General features: G+C 38.9%; 1 protein-coding gene across 1 annotated transcript in view; it reads left to right on the top strand.

The window, feature by feature from the left end:
- The window catches only part of GLIS3 (GLIS family zinc finger 3), a 433080-nt gene that overhangs the window by 128071 nt on the left and 287019 nt on the right, over nucleotides 1-17990 (top strand). Inside the window, exon 3 of the mRNA XM_069474177.1 lies at nucleotides 12624-12831. Coding sequence (XP_069330278.1) covers nucleotides 12624-12831 — 208 coding nt within the window. The remainder of the gene's footprint in view (nucleotides 1-12623; nucleotides 12832-17990) is intronic.

The raw sequence follows: 17990 nt of genomic DNA, 5'->3' as shown, positions 1-17990 counted from the left end.
TACCCATCTCATGTAAGACATGTAGGTAATATATAGGTTTCGTAGGTTAAAATTGCTAAATTAGTTGTGAATATCGTTCATGCCTTTTCAGATATGCACTCTATGATCATTTTAGTTTTTTGAAAGTGAAGCTTTTTAGGAGTTTGTGTATTTTGTAGTTTGTCATATAGGTTTAACTGAAATATGTTCTGTTGAAATTCCAGTGAGCAAGTGTACACGTGATTGAAGATCCTCTGGGCGTCAGAACTGGTTGATGCTCAAGGAGAGAGTGAGGGGAGAAAGGAAGGGAAGGGAAGGGAAGGAAGGGAGAGAGAAAGAGAGGGAGTTTGAGATTGGAGGTCCCTCTGGCAGACAGGAAATTGATGTGAGTTGGAGACTTTGCTCTTAGAGTCAGGCTGTAAAAGTCAATGTTTATCCTTCTTAGGCATTATGAGATTTTTCAATGTTATTAGATTCATTTGAGCCTCATTCTTAAGGACTGCGTGTGGGATATCCTATGAGCGTTACTCATTTTTAGTTTTAAATTGTGTCGTTCCAATTAATTGGCTCTACTGTATATTGCAGGAGTTGTGTGCAAAGGTACTAGTGAGAGCATTGGCAACCTGAAGAGCTTTTTGCTTATAGACAATAGCACACACAGTTGAACCACCTCTGTGTTAAGTTTTTCATTTGCCGGAGTGGCCTCCAGAGGTGCATTTTCTCAGAGTAGTGGCTTGAAAACCTTACCTAAGGAGGAGTAAGATCATTCCCTGTGTCATCCGAAAGACTTGCCCACTGACCTCATCCATAGCTCGGTGTTTGATCTAAGGGCAGTTGATTCCCTAGTTTTTAGAGGTCCAATCTAGGATCACAGGTTCTCTGGGGGATCTGGAAAGGTCTACCTTACCTTTAAGAAGGTTATGGTCAGTTAACCCTTGCTTTCAATGGGCTCACTTCACTATGGGAAAAGAATTCTGCAGTTGTTAAAAATGAAAGGACATTGCCTTTTCCAAGGAAGCTGACAGCTATTGGTTTCTCCAGAGAGGATTACTGGTGAAGGCAGTTATGAAGAACAAGTAACTCTTGTAAATGAACAACTTGTTCTTGCTTAAATATTTCCCAGAACAATACTAAAGAAATATAATACAGGTAAGTTTTGTTATGTTCTCATTGTGAGTTATGTTTACGAGAAGCAAAAAAACAGGATTAGAATTAGAGAGGAGGAAAAAAGCTTTTTCATATCAGTGGCTTATGTTTTACATCTTATGAATTCAAACCATTTATAAAATTATCTGGTTTCTTGCCCCTACTCATGACTGATTTTTTTCCTCTCTTTTTCCATCTAGAGACCTTTGAATTATTTTTATTCATAAGTGAAAAATGTATTACAGCTTTATTTCCTTTTATTAATAGTTCCTTCTTGCCCTTAACCACATCTCTGACTTTTTGGCATGTAGAGTCCAATGAACTCATGCTTAATCATGTATAAACAACCATCTAATTATATGGTTTTGAATTTTCATTTGACCAACTAAACAAAAATGACACAGAAACGAGAAACCTGACAACCTCCCTGTCTTTGGATACCTGGCCTTTCTCTCCCTCACTCTCTCTTTATGCATTTAGTAAAATGCATGTTATAACCTATCAAAAAAATTAGTTTGCATTTGCCAAGTTTCTGAGGTAAAATTGTTCTTTTCAAGGCTACGTGTCAAAAAACAAGTATGTTGAGCTGAATTATACGTCTTGTTTTCAGATTTCTTTTGGACTCTATTCTTTCCTCCTCTGGACTGAGGTGTTACTAGCATTCCTCGTGCCACTGGTGTCAGATAACAGAACAACATTCATGGGGCAAAGTTTCTCAATCTTTGTTCCCCTGAGGTACAATGACAGCTATCCCAGTTGCTCTATCGTCCCACCCTCCCCCAAACCACACTGACACATTTTTGAAAGAAGATAGTGGGAAAATCTTTCCGAACAAAGGTGCTCACTGTGTTTAAACAGGAAGGGAGAAGTTATCCATTCTCTTTTCTTTCTCACTGGCTTGAGCCTAGAATTCTGGGGATGGAGCAAAATCTCTTCTGAATATTTAGATGGTTTCACCATAGACAGCTCAGTATGTTTGATAGAAGATGAAAGAGAAAAGATACCACAGAAAAACAAATACTGGATGATCTCTCTTATATGTGGAATCTAAAATAGTGGAACTCATAGAAGCAGAGAGTAGAATAGTGGTTGCCAGGGGTTGGAGAGAGAGGGGAAATGGGGAGATATTGGTCAAAGAGTACAAGGTTTTAGTTATGCAAGATGTATAAGTTCTGGAGATCTCACGTATAGCATGGTGACCATAGTTAACAATACTGTATTGTCTACTTGAAATGTATTAAGAGGGAAGATCTTAACTTCTCACCACACGCACAAAAAGGTAACTATATGAAGTGATGGATATGTTAACCAGCTTGATTGTGGTAAGCATTTCACAATGTACGCATATATCAAATCATCACATTGTACACCTTAAATTTACACAATTTCTATTTGTCAGTTATGCTCCAGTAAAGCTGAAAAAAAGAAGAAAAGGTACCTCTCTTTATTTTTTTTTTCCAGGATATTTTGCAAGCTGATTATTTCAGAGAGTTGGTTTGGCTAGCTAGTGTTTAACAGCTATAAGAGAGAAGAAAGGGAAGGGGACACCTGTGAAATTTGGCCGGAGTGATTTGTTTCCTCACTAATCTTTCAGCCTTAAAAGATAATTTGATTTCTCAAAACATCTCTGAAACATGCATATCCTTAAGTGCTAAAATTTCATACACTTAGATGGGTTAGGTTTGGAAGGAAATTATCTCGATTCCATCTGAAGAATTTAGAGTTAAGATTACTGCCTAACAATCTTCCTTATTGAAAATATTTTTGCAATCTCTTCGTAATTTGTCTGCCCATTGTAAGGAGCTAATATTACTCAGTGACTTTTAGGGATTTATTGTAAGATTTTATTCCAAACTGTGGATTTGTTTCAAGGTTCATATTCCTCTCACTGTATAATAAGATCAAAGTGAGACTTCTGCCTGTAGTTGTTATTTTTGTGGTGTTATGGAATGTTTAGAACAGAGGAGAGTACGTACATCCTGGCAGAGCTCAGAACTTGGTTCACCTTGGAGCAGTCAGCGAGGAAGCACTCTAACCCCCAAGTTAAGGCCTCCACTTCACTGACCCTTTGATAATTGGGGAAGGATTTTATTTCTCTCCTCATTTACACTGAAAGCCACAGGGTCTTATGTTGCTTATGATGAGTTATTTATTCTCTTCTAAGAATTTGTATATTATTCAGGGAATAAGCTTTCAACTCAATTAGCATTCAACTTTTTATTCATATTTATTCTCAGCTGTAGTGTTCAAATTCAGACACATTACTACTCCTTTCACAAAAGTATTATTTTAGGGAGAACATAAGCCCAACTCTTAATTTAGAATTTTTCATACTGGCATCAATATGTATTATGATTGCTTTTTCATTTTGATGGGAAAGAATTTGGGTTGGAAGTGAGCACCTACTGTGTACTTTCTCGTTGTTTGACTTTTCAGATATTGTTATTTGGGAGTTATTGCTGGTACAAGATCAGAATTAGCTCTATTAGGTATAGAGATAAAACAGTCGTATTTACTTAATGCTAACTCATGTTCCAATCGTATTTACAGAGATGCTTAGGTTACTCTAGCTCTCTTTTAAGTTTAAAAATAGCATTAAATAAAAGAAACAGAAGGAAATTACATTATGTAGGCCCCAGATGGATTGCCTGTGTGTTGAGATTTGTGATGTTAAGATTTTGTTTTTATATTTTAGTATTTTGGTTAAAGCTATGTGATTTTATACAATGACAAGTTGCTTTAGCCAAAAGGTAGATATTTCAGCCTCTTCATCTCTCCAATTTTAAATGAATCTGTAGTGAGTATGACTTATTCTACCAATTTATATATGTAAGAAATGGTTCTTTAAATTATTTCCTTTAAGTCAAAACAAATCAGATGCCAAGACCCCATCTTGCTGATTAGTGAGAAATTTAATCTCAGCCATTGCTGCTTGGTGTCCCCTGATACCCTGCCAAGGTGAGACAGTATCCCAGGGACTTTGTATGGAGCAAAACATTCTAAGATCTTTTGGTTCTTGGCCTATCAGGTTACTGCTGAGATGCCCTTTGACCAGGCCCACATGATCTCTAGGAGTGTGCTACCTTGTACATTGCCTGGACACAGGAAGCTTTGCTGAAGCCGGGAGCCCCAGGCCCCAAGGTCTGGCCTTTGGACCCTTGCCATGCAGCCATACCTTCCACCTCCACTGCCTTCCTTGGGAGCTGCCTTGCTACTCTGGGGACCATCACACTGCTGTTACTCCCAGACGTTGGGCAGTCTTTTCCTGTCTCCTTCATAGAGACACTCTCCTCTTCCAGAAGGCTCTGTGGCCTTCACAGCACCTGGAATAACCTCAGTGAATTTAGGCTTCTACACAGGACTAAGAGAGGACAAATTCAAGTAGTGTCCATTCTCAGTCCTTTTATTATAATAACCCATCCTGAGACAAAGGAGCACAAAATACAAATAATGGCTTCCTGTATTTTCTTGCTATGTACCTGCGCTGCTGAATGGGCCTTGGAGCACAGAGTCAAGAATCTATAGTCTGGAGTAATAAAGGGTATCTGGCTGATGAAACAGTTAAGGAGGACTTCTGGGGAGGAAGCTGAGTACTTTCCATGGTTAGAAGGATGGGTGACTTAATTTTTAATGCAACAGAGTGTAATCTAGCCAGGTAGAGTGGCTCAGGCCTGTAATCCTAGCACTTGGGAGGCCGAGGTAGGAGGATTGCTTGAGGCCAGGAGGCTCAAAGCCAGCCTGAGCAAGAGGGAGACTCTGTCTCCACAAAAAATAGAAAAATGAGCCTGGTGTGGTGGTGAGCATCTGTGGCCCCAGCTACTCGGGAGGCTAAGGCAGGAGGATCACTTGAGCCCAGGAGTTTGAGGTTGCTGTGAGCTATGATGACGCCACTGCAATCAAAAAATGTAATCTTCATAACCATTTGCCTTTTCTCCAGGTCTGATGCTTCTGGGCATTCCATCTGGACTTACAAGCCCATGTAGAATATGTAACAGAAAAACTTACGATGATACAGTGTCTCTTTGGACAGTTCTAAGGAGTTACTATTTGGGGAAAAACAAAGTCTGGCAGCTTGTAATGATGACTGTGTAAGCTGTGCCTTTTAGATACTAAGAATTTATATTGAATATGAACGATTGACTGGGCTCTTGCCTGTGAACCAGCTCTTAGATACTGAAAAAAGTCCCACTCATTTATATTGAGTGGCTTACACGACGCTCCCTTCACGTTGAATGTGTATGTGTGCCTATGTGTGTAACAGGAGGGAACGTGGAGAGAGGAGGGAAACTAGTAGCATTTCCAGTTGTCCAGTAATTTAGAGACAAGGGCATAGCAACAATTGTGTCTCTTAGGAACCTCCATCTTTCTTCCACATCGCAACTCATGCACATTTCAGAGGAACTTTTCAACTTCATTTGTGGCCTTGAACTATACTTGTTTTATGAATTTTCCTAAAAGTTGTATCCTTTATGCATTCATCCAAGAAATATTTGGTGAGCACCTACCATCTGGCAGAGGGATCCCAGTCATTGCTTCATACAGTGAGTGTCTCACCAGCAGGCAGATTTGCTATTTCTCACCCAACCTCTCCTTTTGGTTGGCATGGGTGGGGGGAAGCAGCTTAGATTATATACAACCTGGATTTATGGAAGAAAGTTTGGAATCTAGTACTTCTTAAAGGCACTTCAACAACCCTCTTATTTGTTTTCTTAATAAGTTGGGGTTACCCTGTTTGCTCTGTTTGCCTCTGCCTGACCTGGTCTCATCCCAGATCATGGCAGCATCTTCCTAGCTCGGTTTCCTGCCTTCCGTCTCTTTGCTTTGCTTCCATATATGCTGAAAATGGTTAGACTGTTCTCTTCCTACTCTCTCCTCACATCATACCCATGCTTAAAAACCTGCTATATATAGATCTTTGGGGTGTCTGACCTTGGAGGTTGTGTGCAATCTGATAACACCTTTGTAAGAGTATGAGTGCCTACGGCTTCTGGAGTACATGCTATGTGCTGGACACTACTCTGAGTGCTTTGCATACGCTGACTTATTTAGTACTCCAAGCAGCCTTATGAAGGTGGGAGCAGGGATCATCCCCATTTTTAAGATGAGGAAACAGAGGCACACTGAGAGTTTAAGGAACTTGCCCAAGGTCACACAGCTGGCAGGCGAGGCCATTCCAGCCCTAGCGTGTCATTGTTCACTACTTCCACCATGCTGGCTTCGTAATACTTCCTCAGCACCTGCCCCTCGCCTCTCTTCTCCAGCCCACTCTCGTGCTGCCTCCTGCCTTCCTGCCATGAGAAGGCTCAGATCAAGTCTCACCTCTTCCACCAGGCTTCCTCCAGTTCATACAGGTTTTTTTTGTTTGAGCTCTTTTTGTACTCCGCAGTAAGGCAACTCAGTTTAAGCTTAGGTTTCCCAGTTGTTTCCTGTGTGAGTTAAAACTCCCTCCACCTGGTCGGAAGCTCTCAGATGCAGGGCTGGCCCAGTGGCCTAAGACTCCATTAGTGTATGGCACAGCACCGAGCCCACACCCAGTAAACGTGACCTGTTCATGGTCCTTGGGCAACCAAGGCAGTTTTCTTCTGTGAAAGAATGCTTTCTCCCTTCCTTCCTCTCATTCTTTTTTTTTTTTTTTTTGTCACCTCCCCCTTCATTCTTTCTTATGAGTGGAAGTCTTCTTTTTCTAGAGTAAATATAATAATTCTACCATCACATATTTTCACAGATTAATCCACTAGATAAGCCTTGGTTGGTTTAAGCCTAGTAAATTAGATTGTAAGTAAGAATTTTCTGACTCATCTATGTATTCATACTCCCTAGAGTATATACCATAGCACAGAGCAGGGACACAATAAATGAATACCTGATCAGTAAGCAATAAATTACTAAATTGTGCCTGTACGGGTGTTTCAGTTTTTCAGAGTGATCGTTTGCTTATTTAACCCATATATCTGCTCTCTTCCCATGGGACTGTTAGAAAATTTGTCGAGGGAAAAGCAGTAAAATGTGCTTACATTTCCTCCTTGGTTTTCTAGGCTAATTGTTGGTGAACTTTATTTAACATTCCTGCTATACTAAGAGCCTCTGTGGAGCAGAGCAGCTTTCAGTTAACTTGGCAAATCATTACAAGAGAGAACAGAAGGGTCAGCACAAGCATTCTGTACTAATTAGTTGATAATTGATGTACAATAGCTGACTGATGGGACTCTAGAATACAAACTCTGGGAATATTGTTTAATTTATCGTTCCATCTTTATGAGGTGGCTCAGAACTGTGTATTCTGAATAACATCTTATCAGAGGTGCCCAGTGGTGGGGAGCAAGACTGAGGCTTCACACATAGGAGTCCAGGGCACTGAGTGGTACAGAAAGGAATATATTTTCCAATCTCTCAGGGTATAAATGTGATTCCATTTAACGCAGGGTTAAGGTGAAATGAGTAATGCTGGTGAGTCCATACTTTGTGGACAACATTCCTGAATGCCGACTAAGGTTGGAAGAATGTTGGTGTGAAAGTTATGTTCTCTGTGGGATGAGCATGGAAGACTCAAGCCGAACTGAGAACAAGGTGGGGGGAGAGTGCATGATTCATGGGAATCTCCCTGGGTTCAGATTTGAACTATTTATTGGCTCTCTTTGGAATGAAATTACAAAACAGACTTTATATGCCCTCCTTACTGATGTTTCATTATAAGAATGAATACGTATATTATGATATTAGGTGTGTTATTTCGGTATGAGTTTCGAGAAATTATTCTTTGTCAAAACAGGCATATCCTGATGACTTCTCTTAAGAGTATAGGGGGCAATGTGTGCCTAACCCACTCTTTAAACTTGATCTCCTAAATCTTTATCAACCAATTACAAAAACCTCAGTCTTACTCTAACTTGCTTTGGTAACCATTGCTTTCTTATGTTGTCATTCACCACTCTGTCTCCATTTTAGAACAGGACCCTGAGGCACAGAGACCTTAAGGACCTTCCTAGTATCACACAGCCAGCGAAGGCAAGAGGCAGGACTCAAACCCTGACATGTATATTTCTGTTTCCACAGCACCGGGTGTATGTATTATTAATAGCTTGAACCACATAGAAATTGCTCTTACCTGATCATTTTTGACCTATTGGGAAAGCCATTTCATACGACCCAACCGAGTTTCAGGGATCACCTCTTTAATGATGAATGGTTGGTTTGGTGCACTTCTTCATGGCCTGACTGTGGGCTCTGTGGGGGACTGTGTCCCTCTTGCTCACTGTTGTCTCTGTGGACTGCCTGGCTTGTGATACAGTGTCAGTTGGATGAAAAGTAACAACCAGAAAAGCTTTAGTTACTTCTCTCCCCTGCCCTATATATGTTTCATTTTTGTTTCCCCCTCCATGCCATTTTTAGAAGAACCTGTGGATAAACATAAATAGTTCTAAAGGATGCAACCTTAGCAATGATAAGGGTGACATAATCAACTATTTGACTTCAAGAGAACCCTTTTAACTAATGAAGACATTAATTAAAAACATGCCCCTGCTAAGATGATCTCTCAGTTCAGAAATCTGAAAATGCAAAACGTTTGTGCTTCCCACCAGCATGCAGTGATTTTGGCCGGAATGTATGTGGCACCCAGAATGCCATCCACTCAGAGCCTCATTTGAGCAGTAAACACATTTTTAAAACATATCGTGTAGTCTCTAAAAATAAGCGGTATTTCAAAACGAAAACCAGTGCACAAGTAGTTGGCACATCTGGTAGTCAGAAAAGTTGTACGGTTTGTTTTCAGGAATGACAAGCCAAGGAACATTCAAACTTGGCCAACTGAAAACTTTTCTTCTATCTGTGACGACACCTGGTTTTTTTAAAAAAAATTTGGCTGTAGGCTCAAAGCAGAAAGAACATTGGAAAATAGGTAGAGAATTAAACAGCATCATTTACTATCTTGTTTTGTGCAAGGAATTATAAAGGACTGTTTTGTTTTTACTTGAAGAAACTTGAGAATGGAGCAAAAAAGCAATGACAAGCATGTAATAATCATAACAATAACGACAACAATAGCAGCTAACATCTATTGAGCACCTACTGTGTGCCAGACAATGTACTGAGTCCTCTGTGTGTGTTGTTAATACTAGATGCATAGTAACCTTATGAGATGTTGTTACTTTGATTTCTGTTTTGCAGATGAGAAGACACAGACATAGGCACACAAATGTTAAGTAATTTGCCTGAATCATACAGCTAGCAGATCCCAGAGAGACTGTCTCCAGAGCCCTCCCCCGAAGGCACTGCACGATTCCGAGTAGTCTGGAGGTCTAGGCGTTCATTATGTCTGACATTATGAAAAAAATTAGAGTAAGACGGCTGCATTGAGCAAAGTGATTCTTGGTCAAACTTGTTTGCCTCCAGTATGAGACAAATGTGCCATTTTTGCGAACATTTTCATAGCTACACCACAAACATTTACATGTTCCCAAGAAATTCACCATTCATTCTCATGCTTCAAGAATACCTACCATTTGTGATACCTGTCAGAAACTGTCACTCCTGTGTGGTTAGGTGAGGTTAAAGTTGACCAATGAATTTGGAAGTAGGAAGTGGTATAGTGAAAATTGATGAAGATGTTGGGGAGAGAAGGATTAATGTTTCTTTATTACAGTGCAAGAAAATAATGTGAATGTACAAATCCAGGGTAGAGGGTTATACAGGCAGCCTTGACCAGTGTAGAATTCTGGGCCAGAAAGATGGATTTATAATTACTATTCCCACTGGCTTAGCAGACCTGTGCAGTTTAGCAATACTGTGAGAATACCCGGCTTGGCAATACTGTGGAGAAGCATCAAAGGATTGAGTTAAGGTTTTTTTTTTTTTAATGGCAATATGTTTCAAAAAAAAAAAAAAAAAAAGCCAGGAGGATTTCAGTGGAAATAATTTGCCAGTCTTTAATATTCACTTATAACTATCTTTTATTTTCATTCATTAATTCCAACTTCCCTGGACAGACTTTATTGTGTACTGTATACCAGGCCCTGGGCTAGGTGCTAAGGAAGCACAGATGCCTCAAACAAGGGCTTTGTTTTCAAAAATCAATAAAGTATAAAATTGAAAGTTTGGCAGGGGTGTAAGCAGTCCAGTTCCTTGAAGCATTATAAGTGCTACGGTAGATGTGTAGTAAGAGACACACTGGGGAATGAAAGGAAACACTGGTCAGATCTGCCCAGTGGGCAGTGGGGGAGGGAGGTCACAGAGAAGGTGACCTCAGAGATGCACAGGAGCTCACCACCTGGAAAGTCAGGGTATGGTGTTCCAGGCAGAGAAAAGAGCATGAGCAAGACAAGGGTTAAAATAAATGTTTCAGCGATCTTATTGGTATGTATTGACTCTAAGGTGTGCATGTTTCCACATCACAACATCTCTGAAATCTGGACACTATGCACTAGTTTGATTGGCAGTTAATATTCTTACTGGCACCTATAATAATGGTATGCCTTACAATATATGGCATTTTAGATTTGATGAAACAAGGTATTAATATATTTTGCCATCAGGCAGTATTTCTTGGGTGCTGTTCCAGCTGCTATGTCTTTGTCTTCGGGGTAGATAGGCATTAATACCTTTTTATTGAAGAGGAAACAGGCATGAAATGACGAGTTCCTTAGATAAATATGTGACATTCAATTTGACAAAATACTTGACATTTGATGTTGTATTTAATAGTAACGGCTGGTAGCAATGGAACCTGGGGAGAGAATTCAGGTGTCTTATATACAGGACAAGGCTATGAACTATCACGTTGCCTTTTTCCAAGGTAAAAAGGTAGTTTGAAAATCACATGTGTGAGCTTACTGAGATTTATAAAGATATTAAATTTATGATGCATTACATAAAAATGTACCCACCACTCTTGTTGTCAAGATGAAGCCTTGCTGGCACAATACTTTATGAGTTTTGAAAACAGAATATTTATAACTGACTGATTTTTCAAGGGACAAGGAAATGGATCAGATATAAACTGCAATGGGAGGGGTAAAGGGGAGGCCCTGGTTTGCATATCTAGGAAAGAAAATCAAAGAAATTTCTGTTGGTGCTAATGATCTTACAAAGCATCCAAAGACTAACCCAAGCATATTAGAGCCTAAACTTAGGCACGTAGGTGTCATGAAAATATACTCCAGTAGAATCAGTTTCTGCTCTGTCATTAAATCCCTGTGTAACCTTGGGCAAATCAATTACCACTTAGATTTTAGTTTCCCAGAAGGCTGGACCAGACCAGGGTTCCTGCCAGCTAATGATGCCGTGACTCTCAGCATTTTTGAGACGTGGCTACAGTGATGGGAACATGGGTCTTGTTTGTCCTTTGGTTTTGGGGACTCTTGGAAGAGAATATTACAAAAGATGACAAGTAAAGGCACTTTTGGCTATTTATTTAATTTTGGGGAAAACAGAATAGGAAATCATGCTCCCTGGGGCTAAGGAAAGTTAAAGTGACACTTTTCCTCCTACTTTGATCCCAAATATATCAATGAAAAAGATGGGAAATTTGGCGAGAGAATTTTAAAGCGTAACTTGTTAAAAACTTAGATCATATTTATTTTTGTTTGCTAGAAATGGGAACAGAGTGTATAGTTACTGAGACTTGACCAGGTAGTTGGCAAAAAATGTTTGAAAAAGTGCATCCATGTGAAAAGAATGTCTAGAATGATTCAGCTATTATTATTATGTTTTTTATAAATGAGTCATGGCAGTATTTGCCTTTCTCAAACTCTTTGCTTTTCTCTTTTCCATAACAACACAGATTCTTGTGGGTTCCTATTTTTCCCTTTTCATTTGGGTATGTACCAAATTTTACTACATTGAAAGATTGTTACTAATGAGAATGTAAAAATCTAGGTCCAATGTGGTTACCATGCTATTTTTCAAATGAGTGTTTTGTTTATGACTCTATCATCCTGATTTTTAAAAAAAATTGGGTATATGTTCAATGATAATGTGTTGGGATGAAGAGGAAAATTCAAGAGTGCACAGAGACAGCCAGGCTATATCCTTTTAAAAAGGCTTTTGGAAGTTCAGATTTAGAATGAAGTAAACCAGTTAAACAGGTTTTTTTCAGCAGTGTCACCTTTCCTTGCTGGGTGATTCAAGATATTAGCTATTCTAGAAAAAAAAAAACAAACCTGGTTTGATACAGGTAATCCCGTCTACTTACTACCTTAACCTTTTAGGTAAGGATATTATAAAGTATGATTTTTAATATAACTGGACACTTCTACATAGAAGGGGTATAATTTAAGCACATTTTGTATGAGTGATGATTATGGAAGGATTTCTACTGTAGCATTATGGCTTTTTCATTGGAATTAGAGGAAGCTTTTTAATATCACCAATACTAAACAAAATAAAGAAATGATCTAAGGACAGTCTCTAAACATGGGTCCTGATAGAAGCGTGCACATGTCTGTATTTACTGATTTGTGATGTAAGGGACATGAAAGCTAACCTGATTCATTTGTTTTTAGGGGCTCTTGGCTTTGGGCCTCAGTGCAAGTCCATTGGAAAAGGCAGCTGCAACAATCTAGTGGTCACCAGCAGTCCCATGATGGTTCAGCGACTGGGACCCATTTCACCTCCAGCAAGCCAGGTCTCTACAGCATGCAACCAGATCAGTCCTAGCTTACAGAGGGCAATGAATGCAGCCAACCTGAATATACCTCCTTCAGATACCAGGTCTCAAGTTAACTTTTTTTTTCCCCCTTCTTTATGGTATAATCACACCCACAAGTGTTTTCCTTATTCTTCCTGAACACACACACACACACATACACACACATACACACTCACACAACTTTTTCAGTTTTAGCTTTATAGGGGAATGTGTCTGAAAACTAAGTAAGTGCCATAATATCATCTTAATTAGGAGGAATGGTTTAATACCTGCTGTCTGTGGAGTAACGGAAATGAATGTCCAATTTGAGATTTTTGGGCCTCAGTGACTGAAGCCTAATGTGTAAATTTGTCAGTTTCTGGTGGAGCAGATCACACTGTGGCCTAGCAAATTCAGATGTTCCATGCACATCTATCTTACCTGCTAGATTTTCCATGTATATGTTTGCAGAGTTTCCAGGCTGCTCTACAGTCTGTTTTCCTATCTGTCCATCCACCCATCTACCCATCTACCCAAATATTTATTAAATACCTACTGTCTGCATAATATAATAGTCTAAGTTTAGGTAGATAGTAGAGACAGTAAAGATAGAAATCATGAATTTCAAGACTTTATGACCTGTCTGGGAAGACATACTTTCATGTGTGCGTTACATAACATTTCAACACATGTCTGATTAGGTGTCAGAATAAGTAAGTATCATAAATGCCATGTTTCCATCTCCATGGGAGAGAATGGAAGAGAAAAGGGAAACTGTCCCCTCAGACAAATTTTTATCTCTCTCAAGGTTATTGGATTAGAAGTGGCATAAAACCAAAATACTGTGCAATGTTTAATATTTCTATGTTTGAAATAAATTATCTTCTAGAAGTGATCTTCTTGGAAAAACACAACCCAAAGTTTCTGTCTCTTAGTCTGGGTTCTGCTGTGACTATGATCTTGCACAGGAATTTTACTCTGAGTCTCTGCTTCCTCTTCTTTGGGGCTGTAACCCGCTACGGTGCCTTGCAGTTTGGGATACCGTTTCTTCTTCCTTTCCTTCCTCCTACCTGCTTTTCCCCTCTTGTATCTCTGTGCTGTTGTCCTAGCTGCTATTTGAGACTCTGAAATCATAGTTCCTGAATCATTTATTTATGCCAATTTTTTCCATGAGGTAGAAACTTGTTTTTCGCCTGAGACTTTTTGTGACTGGAAGCTGCTGTCATTTTCCCATTGATGATTGTGCCTTAAGGGACTCCTCAGACTTGCTGGGTGCTGCATGTAAAATTAACTGTGCTCATGGAGTGGGTGGCATTGGGAAGCCTTCAGCTTCCTGTCTGTGGCAAGTCCAGCCCGTGCCTTGAAGGCAGAAGTCATAATTAACGGAGAAATTGATAGTAGGCAGGGCACAGACTGCTCAAGCCACGTACCTTATGCAGTCCCTTTCATGGGTTGGCCAGAGAGGAGTCATTATCTCAGTGTTTTCTGGCATATTTGATTCCTTAGCATAATTTTATGTCCTTAAAAGACAACACCTTAACAATGCACTGACAAGTGTTTTTGACCATGTATTCTGTGAGTCCTTCTATGGAATTTTTTTTTTTTTTACCCCAGGATGAGCAAAGGAGTATGAACAGGGAAAATGGCTTGGTGAAGCATGAAACCTACTTTTAGCAATTTGGAAAGGTCGCATTTATTTGTGATCCTCAAATTGATTTTTGTGTTTCATCAGAGGAGAGAAAGCATAAGAGGTGAAAGTTTAATGTGAAGATATTTTACTGTCTAGAGGTAAAGGGAAGATGGAGAGAAAATCACTGGCTTAGTGTTTTATATATTGGGGCATGTTGGAGGTGGATGGGGGTGGGGGGTATGAACTGTTCAGTCTGAGAGATGCTTGCCCTATGAAAAGCTGTAAAATGTATTATTTTTCCTGATTATGTAATTCATAGTCATTGCAGAAATGTGGAAAATATGAAAAGCACCAGGCAGTAAATGATAGCCATCCTGAATTCTATCACCTAGAGACAACCATGGGTGGTATTTTGCTGTACATCCTTCCAGTTACATGCCAACACATTATAAACATAGGCTTTCCTTTCCACTAAATTGATCTAATAATATATATAGTCTTATAATCACTTTTTTCCAGTCAATATTTTATAAACTTTTGTAATTAAAGTCTTCTTTGTCATCATATAATGGTATCTTCCTGCCCAAGATTCCATTTTACAAAGAAAGTATATAAATAAAACTGTAATTTTTTAAATCAGTCTTTTATTACTGGGCACTTAGTTGTTTCTCTTTATTTCAGTATTGTAAATAACACTTTTTTGGATCAATCTTGTAAATTTGTTGTTGCACAACTCTGATTATTAGAATAAATTCTTAAAAGTAAAATTTCTTAGGTTAAAAGAAGTATATAATTTTGAGGATTTTTGTACGTATTATCAAATCACACAACAGAAAGACCTGCCAATTTATAAACTCAGCAACACTCTAAGAGAGTGCCGATTTTCTCAGACCTTATCCATCACTATGTATTATTATTTTTATAACTTTTGCCAGTTTGACATGTAAAATGTAATTTTATCTTAATTTGTATTACTTACTTATTGATAATACTGAATAGTTTTCATAGATTTATTAGGTGTTTGTAGGTTTTTCTTTTGATCTCCTTTGGAAATTTTTTTGGGGGTGCTCATCTTGGAAAAAAGCACTTTTTTTCCTTAGCTTTGTTGGGTTCTATTTAATCCAATGATGAGAATCATGCCCTAATGCCTTGATTAATTTTCCAACCATTTCTGACTATCCCTCCCAAATGATAAATGCAAACTATACCTTGCCATCTTGAAGATCCAGGAGCCACTCTAGTTTTAGGCATTGCCAAACCTGTAATACAGAGGCCGTTGTATGTATTTCCCCTAAAATGACAAGGCTGAGGTACTGATACGATTATCTTATACAGTAGTTTCATATACCAATCTAGCAAACGTTGAGCAGTAGAAGAGATTGGATGCTACTCACATGGGTTTTGTTTATATTAATATTTAGCTTTCCTAGAGTTTTTACATGCATTGTGATTCTGCATTTGTGATTGAATATTCCTAAACTACCTGCAATTATTATTCCTGTTTAAGACATAATCAACCCCAAGACATAGAAAGTCGAAGTGCTGTGCCCATTGTCACTTAGCTTTTTAGTCACAAACTTCAGCCATCACCTAATAATGTCATTCCAGATCCAAAAAGGCACTACATGTAGCTTTTTATTTTTTAAACCAGAAATTCTTGGAGGTGATTTCCTTTTGGTTTGGAATATGTCCAGAGACGTGAGAGGAGGATAAGGACGCTGAGGAGGGACTGTGGGCTCTCTGTAAATTCTGACATTTATAAAGCCATTCTGTCATCGGATGCAGTGCTGATTCTTTTGGGGGATTTTCCAGGGCACATGGACAAGAACTTCCAGATAGACTAGGACTGGTCTTCTTTTCCATGATCCATCTATCTATTTATAGGGAAATATGTAAATATATATTTTCATGTGTATTCTCTTGAGCAGTAGTTTGAGGAATTCCATGTGATCTGTAAGTTAGAATTTCTTTGGGGCCAGGCATTGAACCAAGCAATCCAACTTGGTCATCATGCTGCCTCTATGGCCCCATGAAAGTTACTGAGTTCTTGCTTTACCAGCCCCTCTAATCTTTTTGCTCCTGGTTTCTGAGTTTTTCACACGGGTTTTATTTTGTTTGAGATATACCTCCTTTCCTTTTACATATATCTCCAAACTAACCAGTCTCCAGAAATAATATCCTTAGGATCAGATGAACATATGCAAATGGAGATTGCTCTCATATGGTGGTACAGCTCTTTGTCACTTTCTTTCCCATGGGGCTGGTGTCTGTAGCACAAGGGTTCCACGTGAGAATCCTCTAGAACCCTTCACCCTTATTCAACATTTTGTTACAGAAAGAACAGAAAATTTGGGTTCCAGTCATAGTTTGTGTGACTTTAAGCCTGTTATACCAGGTCTTTCAATCAAGCAGAGGATTGTGTACCACATGTGGGGCATAATGTAAAGAAAACAATAGGGAATGTATGTGATCCAGCTACGTCACTGCCTAACAAACGCAGCTTTATTCGTATTTCTATAAGGACTTTGGTCCGCGAGAGTGTGTGTGTGTGTGTGTGTGTGTCACCAGGAGGAATTTCACAGAACCTCAGTTTTAAATTCTTTGTAAAATAGAAATTTAAAAAAATCCAGTTTACTTACCTGACAGGCTGCATCAAATGAAATATTATATAGGGAAAATGCTTTGTAAGCTATATGTAATGTTTAGTTATCATTATATTGATTATTTATTCACTTTCTTAATCAACAATTTTTTGAGTACTTGGTATGTATCTAACATTCTGGTAGGTATTGGGGAGATAAAAATGATCCCTTCTGTTTAAAAGGCTTTGAATTTTACTGAAGACTATAACACCCACGAATCCCTGAGGTTAGCTACCCTTAAGACACGATGCAGAAAGTATCTAACTTCTTTGGAAAGAGAACTCGTACTGAGAGCTAGTGTATTGGGGAGAGATTTCATGGATTAGAACTTTAAAACATTAAAAGATCCAGGTAATTGCACAGGAGGGAGACTGGCTACTAGGCAGAGGTCATTTTGGGAAGTTTTGTTCTTATTAGGCATTCAAGATAGAAGGGGGAGTTCTCTGTCCATATCATTGTTTTAATGAATAGAGTATAGAATTTCTTTTCTGACAAATATATGATAACTGTCTTAGAAAACTAAGATGCCCAGGGAGTTACAGAATATGCCTGAACAGGGTTATGGTTAGATTTAAATTGAGCCATAGTTAGGTATAATTTGAGAGAAATGAGAATCATCTTTCAACAATGGAACAAATGAACACATCTCACTTATCGACTGCCCTCAAAACAAATAATATAATTTTATATGCAGAGTATATACAGGTGGTTAAAATCATTTCTGTTAGTCACTGCTTTCAAATCTGAAAGTTCCAGTATGACTGACAGGCAAATGCACTGCCTGAGAATGTGCATTTACTCAGCCACATAGCTCTGGTGAAGCTCTGGTTCTTTATGTTCTATGAAGTTTCTCAACCTCAGGGTGTAAAGTCAAGTCAGTTGTCTGTGTCTCATATATGACATGACTGTGGATTTAGTTTGGGTCTGAAAGCAATTCCTGAATCTTGCTGGGGAAGAGACCAAAAGGCCC

Source organism: Eulemur rufifrons, chromosome 7 (genome assembly GCF_041146395.1).
Source record: "Eulemur rufifrons isolate Redbay chromosome 7, OSU_ERuf_1, whole genome shotgun sequence".
Classification (NCBI taxonomy): domain Eukaryota; kingdom Metazoa; phylum Chordata; class Mammalia; order Primates; family Lemuridae; genus Eulemur; species Eulemur rufifrons.
Note: the sequence above shows the minus strand (reverse complement) of the source record. Positions and strands in the feature narration are given on the sequence as shown.